This window comes from Oryzias latipes, chromosome 23 (assembly GCF_002234675.1).
Source record: "Oryzias latipes chromosome 23, ASM223467v1".
NCBI classification, from domain to species: domain Eukaryota; kingdom Metazoa; phylum Chordata; class Actinopteri; order Beloniformes; family Adrianichthyidae; genus Oryzias; species Oryzias latipes.
The window spans coordinates 518,939-534,711 of NC_019881.2; the positions used below are offsets into that span (position 1 = coordinate 518,939).

The 15,773-nt window shown below is 45.2% G+C and overlaps 1 protein-coding gene across 3 annotated transcripts in view; it reads right to left on the reverse strand.

Annotated features, from left to right (window-relative positions):
- cpne8 (copine 8) overlaps nt 1–15,298 on the reverse strand; it is a 126,427-nt gene extending 111,129 nt beyond the window's left edge. The window contains exon 1 of one of the 3 annotated variants that reach the window (XM_023952456.1): nt 14,589–15,298. In XM_023952456.1, the coding sequence (XP_023808224.1) occupies nt 14,589–14,686 (98 nt within the window). In that variant the 5' untranslated portion in view covers nt 14,687–15,298. Of the gene's footprint in view, nt 1–14,195; nt 14,392–14,588 lie in introns of those variants that run through there. The other 2 variants (XM_023952457.1, XM_023952458.1) reach the window with 2 other exon arrangements.
- Between the last annotated feature and the right edge of the window lie 475 nt (nt 15,299–15,773).

Genomic DNA, 15,773 nt, shown 5'->3' on the forward strand with positions numbered 1-15,773 from the left:
GCAATGGATCTCTGAGGGGGTTTCTTCAATATTGCTTTGTGTTGGTGATTGCCAGCCACTGTGATTGCAGCCAGAATCATTTGCTCTCCCCGTTATTGGAAGCAGACAGAGAAAAAGGTTATTGGCTGTCACATTACAAGAACAGCATTTGAGGTTGGTTTTCTCTTCTCTTTTGAACTGCGGCGCAGCAGGTAACATCTTCCCTTCAATGTGCTAGCTGTCAGTCATCAATAACGGAGCTATTATATGCTGAATGGATCCAAAAACTCGTCTCCCACAGACAGAGTGAGTGTGGACACCGTGGAGTCCAATAGTCAGTGGGTGAGGAGCTCAGGTTGGCCTGATGGTAAAGGACTCAATATCACAAAAACTCTGACGTTCTGTATGGTTTTTTTTGCTGATGTTCACACTAAGACAGTCAAAGCTTGTAAAGACGTCTGGAATGTCGCCCATCCTGCCCCCTCTCAATCCAGGAAAACGAGAGGGTGAGAACAGCCCCTTCCAGGAAGAATCTGCCAGCCCCGCCCCCATGCTAACACACACGCCCAGCTAGCGCTGATCGTCAAAACGCTTTCATTTTTTATACACCACATGCACATCCATCTTTGAAAAAGATCGGATGTTGTTTGTTTTCTTGGGCGAAACACAGACACGCTGCCGAGGCCGGCTCTGGGATGATGTCATGAAATGGGCGGCACCCACAAGGAGAGAAAGGTGGAGCCTCAGAGATTGAGTCGTCTCACCTCTGGGTAGGAAAATAGCCCCCGAAAATAACTAATATTTAATAAAAAAGTGTTTTCTGTTGTGTGAAAAGGCAACATATTATCACATGCATGGATATTGTTTACTATAAAAGGCTAGAATAGCGTGGTATAGGTCCTTCACGCCGTAGGATCACCAGAAGCTGATTGGCTGCAGCGACCCCAAAAGGATGAGCCAAAGTGAACAGTAAAAAACTCTGTGACGGTTTCATCTATTCTGAGTTACTAATAACAATAAAATTCCTCGTCTTAAATCTGCACAATAATTCTGTGCTTTTCATTTGTTACCAATTTTTGCTCACATTAACCATAAATTACTGTAGAACATGCACCATGAGAAAAGTTGATACAAAAAATTAGGAATAACTCCTTCATTACTATAAGACGCCATTCATTCAGAATAGATCTAACATTCTGCCTCTGTTGAATAGAAATAGTTTTTGTTTGACATCCATTCAACCTACTTTGTGTCCTTTTCTCGGCTGTGGCCAAATAATATCCTCTATTCACTTTCCAGTGTTTTATTTTTTTAAGTAAAAGAATCCTTTCCTGTGAATAATCACAGGGATTATTAAATGCAAGTGCTTTCTTTAAAAGAAAGACAAACACCAGTTCATTGAAATCAAAGCTTTTCTTCAATCAAAGCCAAATAATATTAACTTAATTCTAAAACAAATATGTGAGACTTCAACAGACAACCACAGGTCAAAGTGAGCAGCAAGCTTGATATTTAGAAGAACGTATTTTCTAAAACTAACAGTTGTGTCCGTTTTAAACTAAACTCACATAAAGATGGCAGTAATCCTTAGGTTATTGAAACCATAAATCTGACATTTCAGTCCAATAGAAATCCAGCAGATGTGGATTTTATTTTAGTTGGTTTATCCATTCACATGTTAGTTTCCTAACGTTCACCACTGTTGTTTTTCCACATCCAAAGAATCCAAAGGGAACATTCTTAGAACATTCTAGACACTGGATGGTCACATGACTTTATTCAAAGTCCATTATTATTTATTCTAATAATGGAAATTGTATTTAACTATCAAGTGTTGATTAGTAATTTTACTTATGAAAAAGCTGTTAATTATGACAGGTTCCTAATTGTGTTCTTTTCTTTATGAAGATAGTTAAATTGATGAAATAAAGCATCAGACTCATGTTGCAGCAGTTATGTATGTCCCAAATAAACATGAATGCAACATGTGAGTATTTTGTGTTGCTTTTTTCTTTCAGAGCTGAATAGGATATCTGTTCCATGGTTTGGGGCCAAAGGTCACATGAAACCATCTTAACCCATAAAACGTGTATCAACATCAGGACCACTGGAGAAAGTGGCCGGAGCCTGGAAAAAAGACTAAAAAGCTCCAACTGGTCAAAACTGGAGAAAAAAAGTCCAACTTGAGCAGTTTCCCTCTGGAATGTGTATTCTCCGCTAAGCGTCTGGGTCTGAAGCATGCAGTTTGAAAGCAGACACATGGGAAACAGCTGGATCAAACACAAACCAGTGTTGTCACTTAAAGCAGTTCCACGGCGTTTAGCAACGATTGGAACCAAATCTGAAATATTCACGGTAGGGTTGGGCCGATGGACGATATCATCGTCCATCGTGATGGGTGACTGACATCCCGATGGAGAGACCACCATCGTGATGCCACGCCCCCGCCACGTTGCGCGTCGGCACCATAAGCCGCGGTTACATGTACAAAATATCCTGATGGGATCAATGGTCGGATTAGAATCCAACCGTGTAGATGGGCCCAGAAAAATGTTTTCAGAATGTAAAAACGTTCACTAAGGTCACAATTTCGGTCGGAATAAATCATTCGCACATGCGCAGTATTCGCACATGCGCAGTTTGAAAACAGGAAGGGGATACAACTTCCGCCGAGCGGCTTTTTTTCCAAACTTTATTGAATATAACAATTCAATACAAAACGATGTTAAACAGCACCGAGCGGCTATATATATTGACATGTCAGCTCGGTAAAATACGAGACGATCTTCTAAACGTGCCTTTAATAATGTTACGGTTATTATGAAACACCTGTTCGCTCATCATTTGAATTTTAATCCGTGTGGTCAGTGCTTTTTCTGAACATAGCCAGGATTAGCAGTATGCTAACACGGGCTAACAACATTAGCTTTGGGTGGCGCTGCACGTAAACATGTAAGAATAACATCAGCCTTTATTTAGTCGGGACACGACTGGAAACACAAATCCACGTGATTGTTTGAATGTTTTCTAAGGACTGAGCGACATTTCTGCTTTGAAGCTCAAACCGCTGTGTGTGCTGACGATACGAGCTGTGCTCAGACACACACGTTTAGACCCGGTTCTGAGTTTGATAGCTCGTCCCCCTAGAGCTGCGGGACGGATCGCAGTCTTAAATCTCCCACACATACCGCTCATGTACCCCCCCCCATCAAACACAGAGCTGTAAATCCGCGCTCCGCCGGTCCACTCCGCCAGTTAAGTGCGGGAGCGGACTACTTCTTTTCTATTTTGTTTGTTACTTTTTCTGTTAAAGTCACTTCCCTCAGTTTATACTGGATCATCGCGGATTAACCATTAGTTGGGAAATAAAATGAAAAAAGCAAAATAACGAATAGCAGTTATATAAGAACGAAAAATGCAAAAATACCCCCCCCGACGATGTCATCGTCCATCCCGATGGTTGACAGCAAACATCGTCAGCGGCCAAATTAGGGGACATCGCCCAACCCTAATTCACGGCATCTCAGCAGTAATCCCAACTAGGGTTGGGCGATGTCCCCTAATTTGGCCGTTGACGATGTTTGCTGTCAACCATCGGGATGGACGATGATATCGTCGGGGGCGGGGGGGGGGGTATTTTTACATTTTTCGTTCTTGTATAACTGCTATTCGTTATTTTGCTTTTTTCATTTTATTTCCCAACTAATGGTTAATCCGCAATGATCCAGTATAAACTGAGGGAAGTGACTTTAACAGAAAAAGTAACAAGCAAGATAGAAAAGAAGTAGTCCGCTCCCGCACTTAGCGAAGTGGACCGGCGGAGTGCGGATTTACAGCTTTGTGTTTGATGGGAAGGGGGGGGGGGGTACATGAGCGGTATGTGTGGGAGATTTAAGACTGCGATCCGTCCCGCAGCTCTAGGGGTACGAGCTATCAAACTCAGAACCGGGTCTAAACGTGTGTCTGAGCACAGCTCGTATCGTCAGCACACACAGCGGTTTGAGCTTCAAAGCAGAAATGTCGCTCAGTCCTTAGAAAACATTCAAACAATCACGCGGATTTGTGTTTCCAGTCGTGTCCCGACTAAATAAAGGCTGATGTTATTCTTACACGTTTACGTGCAGCGCCACCCAAAGCTAATGTTGTTAGCCCGTGTTAGCATACTGCTAATCCTGGCTCCGTTCAGAAAAAGCACTGACCACACGGATTAAAATTCAAATGATGAGCGAACAGATGTTTCATAATAACCGTAACATTATTAAAAGCACGTTTAGAAGATCATCTCGTATTTTACCGAGCTGACATGTCAATATATATAGCCGCTCGGTGCTGTTATCGTTTTGTATTGAATTGTAACATTCAATAAAGTTTGGAAAAAAAGCCGCTCGGCGGAAGTTGTATCCCCTTCCGGTTTTCAAACTGCGCATGTGCGAATACTGCGCATGTGCAAATGATTTATTCCGACCGAAATTGTGACCTTAGTGAACGTTTTTATATTCTGAAAACATTTTTCTGGGCCCATCTACACGGTTGGATTCTAATCCGACCATTGATCCCATCAAGATATTTTGTACATGTAACCGCGGCTTCTGGTGTCGACGCGCAACGTGGCGGGGGCGTGGCATCACGATGGTGGTCTCTCCATCGGGATGTCAGTCACCCATCACGATGGACGATGATATCGTCCATCGGCACAACCCTAATCCCAACATTTTGTCCCATCTGCAAAGGATCAGACAAACATCAAAGGAGATCAAAGGCCATTAATGCCAGAAAAAAGGACATTAATTGCAATGCAAAAACTTTGGTCATGAAAATTCAGTTTGATTTCAGTGTTGTCACTGAAAAAAAGTCAAATGTTCATGACGTCCAAATATTATTATGATATAATTATCCTGAGTTCCCATCATTGTTCGTCCTTGAATAGTCAAATGGGAACAGGAACGTTTGTATTTTACAAAGACAGAAAACATGTTAGACTTGATAACGTCATGAAATACAAACACACTCTTATCTAAAACAAAGACACCAGACTACGCATTTCCTTACAATTACTGTCACACTGTCACTAGAAACAGAGGAAACCCATCAGGGCATCGTTGGAAATTGCTCAGTGAATCAGGCAAATGTACACAAACAGCCACAGGCACAGTAGAACAATGACAGCAATCAATGTTCTGTAGACGACCGCTGCTGGTCCTTTGAGCAACATGACCAGATGACGGCCGACCTGACTGACAGCCAGATCAACCTTCATCTCCAGAGAGAGCGGCGCTCCAGCAGTGACCGATGAGCAAAGGGAATGAATGGGCCACAGATGTGGCATGAGGCCCTGAAGTCCGTCTGTGTCTTCATGTCTGTTCCCCCTGCAGTCGGCTGCTGTTTTACCAAACAGCCGACGGTTTTATCCGGCTGCACTTACTGCATGCAGCCAATGCAAAGCGGTCACTGCAGGTTTTGTACACAACATCCAACTGACAGTTGTATGGTGTGAAAGTGTCTTTGAATAAGCACTTTTCTACACTTTGAAACCGTTTAAACTGCAAACACTGTGCTTGGTGAGCTTTCACAGAAATGAACAAATGCAGGATTTCCACTAGAGAACAGAATTGTGCTCCTCAACATCATGATGAGCGTCTCATCAGCCAATGATCTGAATGTTAACGAGCTCCTTATCAAACAGCTTGAGGGTTAAATCCATTGTCATTGTTAGTTTTGTGCATCATGATCAGAACAGCTGGCTTTGAGATTCAAGGCATGAAGCCATGAAACGGATCCCATTCTAGGTTTTTCACTGAATCCATTCAGATTACAGGCGATGTTCAGATCTGCAGATATTAGTAACCTTCCTCGATAATAACGTAAGGTTCAATGCTAAAGCACGGTTTAGGCTAGACCCTTCACGCTACTGCCTAGCTATGCACTTCAAATGCCGCGTGGGCCGTCCCAAAGCCGCTCCTCGGCTCAGAGACCCGGTTCTCCTGAGTCCAGCCGCCGCTCACACAGAACATCCGGACGGACTGCGGTCCGGAGCCTCCACCGTTGTGACACTGAAACAGAACATCCCCCCTTACCTGCAAACACGCAGCTACGAGTCCGGCTGCTGTGCTCACAGACATGATTGCGTAACAGTCCAAGCACCATTTAGTAATGCGTGTGCACGGATTTACCAAATGGATGGACCAACATTTCCAATAGCTAGTTGTGACAATAGATAAATGTAGTTTGTGTTCTATGTTTCTGTTCTTTGGGTGCAAAAAGACACAATGGCAGCTGTTCTAAGGAAAACAATGAAAAGTTGGAATGAATGCGATTAGCGAATGCGATGAGCCAATGCGATTAGCCAATGCGATTAGCCAATGCGATTAGCGAATGCAATAGCTCCAGTGATCATGTTTCTCAACCCAACGGCAGAAAGAGAAATAAACTGGACATTTCAACACAAACTGTCTCAAGTTAAGAACAGATAGAGACCTGAAATCTGAGAATACACACGATTGTCGGATTGTAGAGCTACAGCTGTTTGCACTGGTGTGAACGGGACTAACTCTGCTGTTTAGAAAGGTCCAGGTGGCTCAATGACCTGCACCTGCTTTGAATTACCTTTGTTTTGAAAGAGTCTTCAATACGGAAGTCAAAGGGCTGCCTTTGTAACAGATGAACAATCAGAGCAAGAAAAGAAGGAATATTCAATAAAAGGGAACGGCCAGAGACAGAAACACTAATTGGCTTAAAAAGTCCAACAGGTGACCAATTATCCCGCCTTTTGCACCGGCCGTGGCTTATTTAATGAAAGAAGACAAGTTATGGACTTTTCTAAAGGCTGAGACAGTTTCTTAAGGTAATAATGAAATGTCTTATGCTCACTCAATAGTTGGGCGCAACTGGGTTGTCCTTTGAAAGCAACCTTTGAGCATTTGTGTCTCTGTAGGGAATCCTTTAGAACAGGGGTCGGGAACCTTTTTGACCAAGAGAGCCATAAACGCCACATATTTTTAAATGTAATTTTGAAAGAGCCATACAATAATGTAGTGTCCCTTTCCCACACTGAGGCACGGAGACTTAACCCCTTTTAAGGTTCTTTGTTCTGGTTACTGCAGACCCCTAACAAACGCCGTACAATTAATTCAGCAACTCCTTATTCTCGCCCGCCGAGACGAGACGAGACGAGAGCGCTTCTCTCAACTTTTTATTCCCCTGCTACCGCTGCAGCCCTCCCATTTCCCTTATTCGGCCCATGGCTGAACCCCATTGGTCCAAACTCCCTAACAACAGGCTGAGCGACAGAACAAAGGGCCAATCAGATCTCTGCTTGATCGATGCGTTCCATGAACTCCAGAACTTTTAACGCGGCCCAACAGCCAAGTTAAACTCAGTCCGCGACAATATTTTTAAAACTAAAAATACAAATGAATGTGTGCATTTGATGTAATTTTAACACTTTTAAAGTACAATAAGTCATCGTTATGCTGTTGCTAATAAATGATTCGTGGTAGTTTTGCTGATGGTCTTGTCTGGTTGATACGTGGTGAGTTTCTGCTTCATGCAGGCGTTGAGACTTTAAACGTGATCTTAGGTCTGAATGTTCTGTAGATGTGAGACAGATTGATCACATGCAGATACGGAGACAAACACACACTCACACGCTGCAGTGAGTGACGGGCAGCGGGGTTTACGTTTTTGCCATCCCTGCGCGATTCACCTGCTGCCCCCCCCACCCCCCCACCCCCTTCTCCCTCACACATCCCGTCTCCGCATCTGCGCGCTCTTTCTCAGAGACGGGAGCGCGCAGTTTTAGGCACGGCAATTCACAGGTTTCCGGCTGCTACAAACTCTGTGAAATAATAGATAATAGTAAACTGATAGAGCCAGTTTAGCTCGTGCTGGTTTGCGGCGCCTTCCGTCCGTGAAACCCGGGTTCGACTCCAGGCTGCTCCCTGTTCCCTTCTCTACCTCTGCCGGTTCCAAGCCCGGTTAGAGAAGGTTGCGCCAGGAAGGGCATCCGGCGTAAAACATTGCCAAATTTACCATGCGACTTGTTCGCTGCGGCGACCCCTGATGGGAGAAGCCGAAAGTGGAAGAAGTAAACTGATAGTGCTGGCGCTGAATTTTTCTCTCTAAGCACTGTTACTACTGCGCGCCTCTGGCATCGCATCGCGCCCGAGAAGGACTGGTCTAATGAAAAAAAAAAGTATAATTAAAGATTTGTCTGCGAGCCACATGTGACCATCAAAAGAGCCATATATGGCTCGCGAGCCATAGCTTCCCGACCCCTGCTTTAGAAGCACGAGCCCACGAACACCCCCACATTTCTGACAAGTGTGTAATTATTAGCAGGAGACAGAAAAGCATGACGACAACGCAAACAACAACTTAAAGATTAACCTTTCAGTTTGTTCTCACAGCTGTTGCGCAATAACGTGCATTCAAGTCAAACGGGGGATTTATTGTTTTTTTTTGTGCTATTTATAAAGCGAGGCTTTTTCTTTTTGGAAGTTTAATTAGTAGAAACACATTCTGGCCCACATAGGCTTAAAAAGGGGTAGGGGTGCCGCCAAGCTACAATTATTCCTAGAAGTCATTAACTAAAAGCAGCACTGGTGCCTTTGGTGTCTTGAAGGGGAAAAAATATGATGTTTTGGAAACAAAGTACTGCATTCCAGCAAGTATTAGTGAGCATAGATGTGGTATGTTTGTCAGAAACAGAAGGAACAGCCTGTGTTTGGAAATAATGAGTCTTTTTTAAGGCATTCGTGGCCGGATCCACGGCTCCCAGACTGCTCCATGTGGGTGGAAAATGCTGAAGTACATCAGGCTGTAATGCTTCTGCTGGTGCCACTCTTTGTACAGTAGATGTAAGCAGACTCTAAACGTATGTGTGGCTTTGTCAGACGCAGCAGGTGGACTTGCTGCAGTATTGATCCCAGCCAGAACCTCAGGTTCTCCCATTGATCAGAATAAAAGGGAGTCTGAGCCGATCTCTGGCCTCCAGAATCAAGACGTCGTCTGCATCGATTCCAAACCCACTCCACACCAAGAGCTGCTGCAGAAGGTTTGTCTCTGAACAAATCTTTGGGTTTCTTGAAGAAGATTGTTAAAGTGGCAAAATCAAAATGTAAAATGATGGAAAATGAAGGTTTTTAGCAAGAAAATACATCTTAACAATAACTCCAGAGCTCCTGCTTTGCTCGGTCATTTAACAAAACCCACTGACTGTAAAAGACAACTGGACTGAGTGACCCCTCCCCCTCACGTTCCAAACAGGAAGTCCCGCTGGATCCAGGTAGCCAGAGTCCCATAGACGTCAATAGAAATAAACAGCTGATTGTCAGTCATTCTATTGGTCAGAAGAACCGTTCTGGATCTGTTCTTGCTAACACTAACTTTTTTCATGATATTTTTCTGCAGTGCAAGTATTCAAGTTGTAAATTGACCAATCAGATGCATCAATTAACGTTTGTGGTCTAAAGCCGAACATTCAAAACGTTCCATTGACAAACTTTGTGTAGCGTGCCGTGGACTCCCACCAAACTCACGCCTAACTGGGAAGAGTGGTTGCCATAGAAACGATGACCCAGACCAAATCGGACCAACCACTGCTGACTGACTTCCTCTGGCTCCCACATGGCGGCATCCCTGTTGCTACAATGGTGACTGAATTCAGGCCTGCATGTTCATCTAAACATTTATTGACATCTTGGTGTCAGCTTGTCCAAAACTCACAAGATGGCAAAAACAGCAATAAACGGTTATTTAAATGTTTACACATATGCATAAACAGAGAAAACCAGTATGTTTATTAAAAAAAGCCCAATAGCACATCAGTGACGCGCCGTCAGGCTGCGTCACTGATGTGCTCACCTGCCATGATCGTGATAAAATAGGAAAAGGTAAATTGAGTAAAGATTATTTTCTACCGATCTGTAGTCAACTCAACACGTTTTCCACAGTTTCTGAGATAGGGCTGGCCGATATGGCCTAAAGATCAAATCTCTGATTTTATTTCCCCCTCCCCCACTTAAGGAAAAAAATAAGTACACACCCCAGACAACTTAAAGCAACTTTTACTTTTATTTAATCAAACTCAAGCCAAATGTTACCCTCATTTCTGGGATGAATAATAAATAAATGAACACGGTCATGGAATCAAAGTCCCAGCTGTGTTTTCAGTCAGACTTTGTCGTCCAGACTAGAAGCAGACAAACATTCACCGTGAGAGTAGCAGCATTTTCTAAAGGATTAACAATACAGCTCACATCTGGGCTCTAAGGTTTGAATTCAATGAAGAAACCCCGTCTTCTCCACCGTATCTATGGGTACCATGACTTTGGCTATATGCAAAGCTACCACTTCGGTGATTGTTCTCCACCGTGCCCCTTTCCTAGGGATGGGTACCGAGCCCCGGTATTGGACGAGCCCCTGGGCGACATTCTTCAGGACCGCAGTATCGTTAAGATCTGACCTCCACAGTTCTGCTATCGGTACTGGAGAAGTCACTTTTTGTGTCCCACAAGATATAAACTAGGGCTGTGACGGTATGGGATTTTTGATCACCGCACTGATGAAGCAGCAGGAGTCGTGGTTCGTGCTGCACGGCGGTTACTGACAAGAAGACGTGGCGTGTTTGCTTCGACTCAGAGGATGCTAGCAGCTGTAGCAATGAGGAGACGTCTGGTATGAAGGTACGCCGATACGTGTTTATGACATATAGATTGTTGGGAAAACAGTGAGAAGCAATGTGGATCACGTTAAAAGTTGTTTTATGAGTCTGAATTCACCCGTCCACATTTTAATGAGTTGATGTGTCTCATCGTTGTGGTTTTATTGTGTTGGTTTAAGCATCTGTTGCTTCATTCTATCCTGTTTACGTCGCTCCGGTGCCATTTTGGTTCAGCTGTTCCGCTCCGAGGACGGATTGCATTCAGGAATCTCAGAGCGAACCAAAGCTCAGTCTGATTGGAAACGAACCGAAACCACCTCCAAAGACGGGTCAGAGTGTGGTTCCTGTTCCCGGAGCAGGGTCCTCTCCATCGCTGGTTCACTTTAAGCACCAAATGTGTCCGGTCTGCATGCAGCCTTAATGTCATTGGAGTAGGAAGTCCCTCACTCCCTCTGGTTCTCACATACCGTCAATGCCAGAACCTCACGCTAGGCTGTAGCTCAGATTTACAAGAGATGCCACCAAACTTTAAATTCTTCTGACTTTTTCCCGTCCATTCTCAGATGAGCCATGCAGCAAACATTACAAGCCAGGCTGTCTGGCATGATGACAACTGATTCACGGTGACCATCGCCACTGCGAGAACGCCTCACTGAAACACTACCCGCCCAACACACACTCATCGGGGAACTTCAAGGTAACCATGGAGATGTTCGTGCAGAACCAGAAAACATCCCCAAACACGGGTTCATCCAAACCTGTGAGTTTGCACCTGGCGGTAACCGCGGCGTCCCGCGCTCCCTACGGTTGAAGGACCAGTCACTGACACGCACATACCGGCCAGCCTTGACAGTGGGGTGACTCAGACCCAGCAAAGTCTGCAAGCATGTTCAAGTGTTCTGCAGGAAGACGGCATGACCTCTGTTATCCAAATGCAGATACAGTAACTACAGGATCTCAGACTTGCAGCTGATTTTTGATGACTTTCTGTCACAAGCATCTGAATATAGTCATTTAAAGTGAATCATTATATGTTTTCAGTGGTGCTTCTAAAAATAGCAGGGCGCAGAGAAATGCCACGCTAAAGTCATTACTTCACCATTGTGCTCCGCTGAATGGTCTGGATGACATTTTTAATGGCATCCTGTTCCAGACGTCCATATTCCACTATACTTCAGAATTACTGTGATCGTGTTTATGTCACGGGGAACACAGATATAACCAACAGGAGACAGCAAAGTATTTGTTTGTGCTACCAACACAGATACAATGACGCCCACTGGAGTAGGACGACTGTCTTCAGTTTGATGAAGCCTAGATCAGCGTCTGTAACCTCATTCTACTCAGCAATGTTTACTGAAACATGTGCAAGAAGGCCAAACCATGAAACCAACACGCAACAGCAACACGCCGGCCTCGCTCAGGCCTGACAGCAGACGGAGTCAGAATGAGTCACTTCATTCTCATCCAGCAGAAACCTTGGAGGAGGAGTTCATCCAGAGTCTCATGGTTGGGGTTAGAGAACTCTGTTGAGGAACTACAAGCTTCTATGGTGACCACACGCTCCTACATCCCACCATACATCCGTGTACAGCAGGGGGGGCAATTATTTTAACTGGGGGGCCACATTGGGTTCTAAAATTGGATAGAAGGGCCGGACCAGGAGCAGATGCATGGAGTGAGAATGAATAACATGGAATGTAGATGAAAACATTTATACTGAAAATGATATTCTAAAACCGAATATTCTAGAGTTTCTGGTTTAAAACCTTTGTTCCCATTTGAGATCATTTTTTATTGTGAAGCCCTTTGGTTCCTTCAATGTGTTGTAAAGTGATATATGTATAAAGTTTCATTCATTCATGACCCTTTTAATAAAATAAATAACATTATCTATGAAATAAAACAATGACCAAATAACACTCTATGATTTCAAAGACAAAGATTCAGGAAAATATACTGATACATTAAAAAACAACAAATATTGGATCCTCTCCTCATAATTCTGCAGAGAGCTCCTCACGTCTCTCAGTTTGAGCAGCTGATCTGTGTTCTGCACGTCTGTTTCTCACACAGTAATGATGAAAAAGCTCATTTCTGTGTCTTCTGCTGCAGCTAATCATTTATCTGTTACCTTTTCACCAGAACAGAGTCCCTCGTATATTGAAGGAGTTATGTTCTACAAATAACCCTGATCGGTGAAACCCACAGAGAATGATTCCAGAGGTTTATGGCAGTAAACTCCTCACTGCATAAATACACTTTCCTCACACAGACATGAACATTTTCACCTTTTCTCTGGTTTAAATTCTCAAACCTTCATAGAAATTAAGTCCAGGATCTTAGAATGAAAACAAAGATCTGATCGATCTCAGATTTCTGATCTGAAGAGCTCCACGTTTCTGTACTGGAGACACGGAGGAGATTGATTGACAGGGTCTCCAGCCAATCAGGACACAGAACAGGGTGTTTAAAAAACCAGCATAATCTCTAAAAGAACGATCTAAACCGTGAAACTGTAGAAAGGGAAGACTGTCTTCTGTTCTGATTGACAGATGTTAAAGTTTCAGGTTGGAGCTCAGACTGCAGGGGGGGGGGGATGTCCCGTCTTGATCGTGTGGCCAGATTAAAACAAACAAACAAACATGGGGGTCTGATATTGTTCAGCGGGCCGGACCACACATGGAGGGGGGCCGTAGTTTGCCCTCCCCTCCTGCTAGCTTACAGCCCCTCACTCCCTGGGTGGCAGTTCAGTGTAGCTCAGGCGGTAGAGCAGGATCGATTCCTGCTCTCCCCAGCCAGCTGTCATCCCCCCAACGTGGCTAGTCTGCAGCTCGCTGCTCCCCCCAGGGGAGGGGTCAAAATGTGGAGAGGTCTTTCCCCATTGTGGAATAACTAAAGTATCAATTATTATTAATTATTATCCTAATTTATCAGATGTAAAACAGGCGAGGAAGCAGTTCTGATCCAGATTCCAGCTCAGACCAGGTCAACACAGACTCTGTGGTTCTATAGCGGGTCGCTGGTGCCGTTGGTGGTTTTATGTCTACCAGCATCTTTCCGTCTGCTCCTGATTCCCAATGATTTGAAAAACCAAATACCCAGAAAAGAAACTTAAAGCTGCATTTCCTGCACGGTAACAGAAACGCCACAATAGAAGAAACGTGATTGTCATGGGGGGGGGGGGGGGGGGGGGGGTAACTGCTCTACCAAGGCTAGAAACCTTTTCTGCTTCTTATTATTGCTGGGGGGGGGGGGGGGGGGGGGGTCACACAATGACTGTTTTTCTAAATTGCTCTACCGTTTACGGGGTGGGGGGTCACATACTTTCCGTTTAGCGGACTTAATGGGAAAAGGAAAACACAGCAGAGGTCAGAGGTCATCTACCGTTAACCACCAACGGCTCCTCCTCCCCCTGCCGGGGACGCTCACGTGTCTCACCGGGAGGGAACCTCGCCGTAAAGTTCCCGGGATCGCTTCTCCTCAAAGCCCGTTACCGAGCAGTGCGGCCAGCAGCCCACCGACAGTCACCGGACCCTCACGAGCGCGTGCTTACCGGCGCGTGCGGGAGGAAACTCCTCTTTAAAGGGGGACAGCCCTCCTCGAAGGAGACTCCGAGACTTCCGTTCAACAGACGAGCCGCCCTGGACCGTGTCGGTCACGAACAAGCCCCCAACGGACGAGGCGCACGAGCCCGCAGCGCACGAGCCCGCTCTCACATCTGGCTCGTTCTACTGGTGTTAGCCTGTGGCGCGCGCGCGCGGCGTTTCACCGGCTGAAAGTGTTCAAGTCCCCGCGCGCTCCGCCAAGTCGCACCTTGTCACGTTGGGTGTCGGTATTTACGGCGCTGAAGTGTCAAAGAATCCCCCAAAGAGACATTCAACCCGGAAACGGAACCGAACCAGACCCAGACTCCAGAACTCTGTCCCGGACGGACGTGGACTCTTACCTGCAGGACACCGTGATTTCAACTTTGGTGGCCGGGATGGACGCGCTGAGCGGGTCGATGTCTCCGACAGACGCCATGTTCGGGAAACTGGCGGTCATCGCGTCTGAAGGTGTTTCCCGCCTCCCGGAGTCCAGCCTCCTCACCGGAGATGAAGGTGTGCCTCCGAGGCGGGAAGCGGAGCGGAGGAGAAGCGAGGAGCTGCGCGATGTGATGTCACCCCCTCCCCCCGCCTCCCGGGCCCCCGGTCACCCCCCCCCCCGCTTCAGTCCCGCCTTTAGTGACCTTAGTGATGATCTCATATAAATCTGCCATAACTCCCATAGATCTCTTTTCCCGCCCACATCCTCATTGTTCACGTCACTTTGGGCCAGTTTCTGGTCCGGGTGGACTGCTGCCACGGCCACATTCACCTTTTATCAGGGCCGGGGTCCACCTTCAGCCCCCCATGGTGTCATTGAGGGATTTTGGTTTCTCAGCCACAGAGAAAACACTGAAGGACAGATTCAAAACCAAAAACACTCATAAAATAGTCATGGGAAGACAATTAAGCAACTCTTCACACTGTGTGATTTTATTGATCATAAAACTAATTCAATTTACAATGAAACCAGAACAGTGAAGTATAGCCCACCCAAAATAACAGACTATCCTGTGTTTTTGTTTAGTAACCAAAATGTCTGGTTGGGCTTTTGGAGGAGAAAATATCTCCATATGTAACCCTTGTTCTATCCTATGACCCCCCCCCCCCCCTTCCATTGACGTGTTCTCCCTACCATGACAAAGGTGGATAAAGGTGGAAAGATTTCATGTAATCCATGGACACCAGTGAAGATCACAAATCATTGAAGAAAAAAGGTTCAGAGCACTGTCTAGTGGGTCTAGATGACCCAACTCCCAATGTTAAAGTGCCTAGGATAGGACAAGGGTTAAAGCAGACAGATGAAACAAGACAGAGTGCTTGAAGAGCAGTGGGTTAAAGAGTAATCTTGTCTGACCCCACCCATTTTGGGTGTCCCATCAGAGACTACTTGTAGGTTTTTTTAAATACACGTAAACTTTAGGTTTGTTTTAAACCTTCATCCAGTCTGTTCCATAAATCCACACCACAAAATGATCATTTTCTTTTTTGGAATATGAATGCTTTGCTCTCTGAAGTTCAGCGGATTTCTTACACTGTAACTCTAA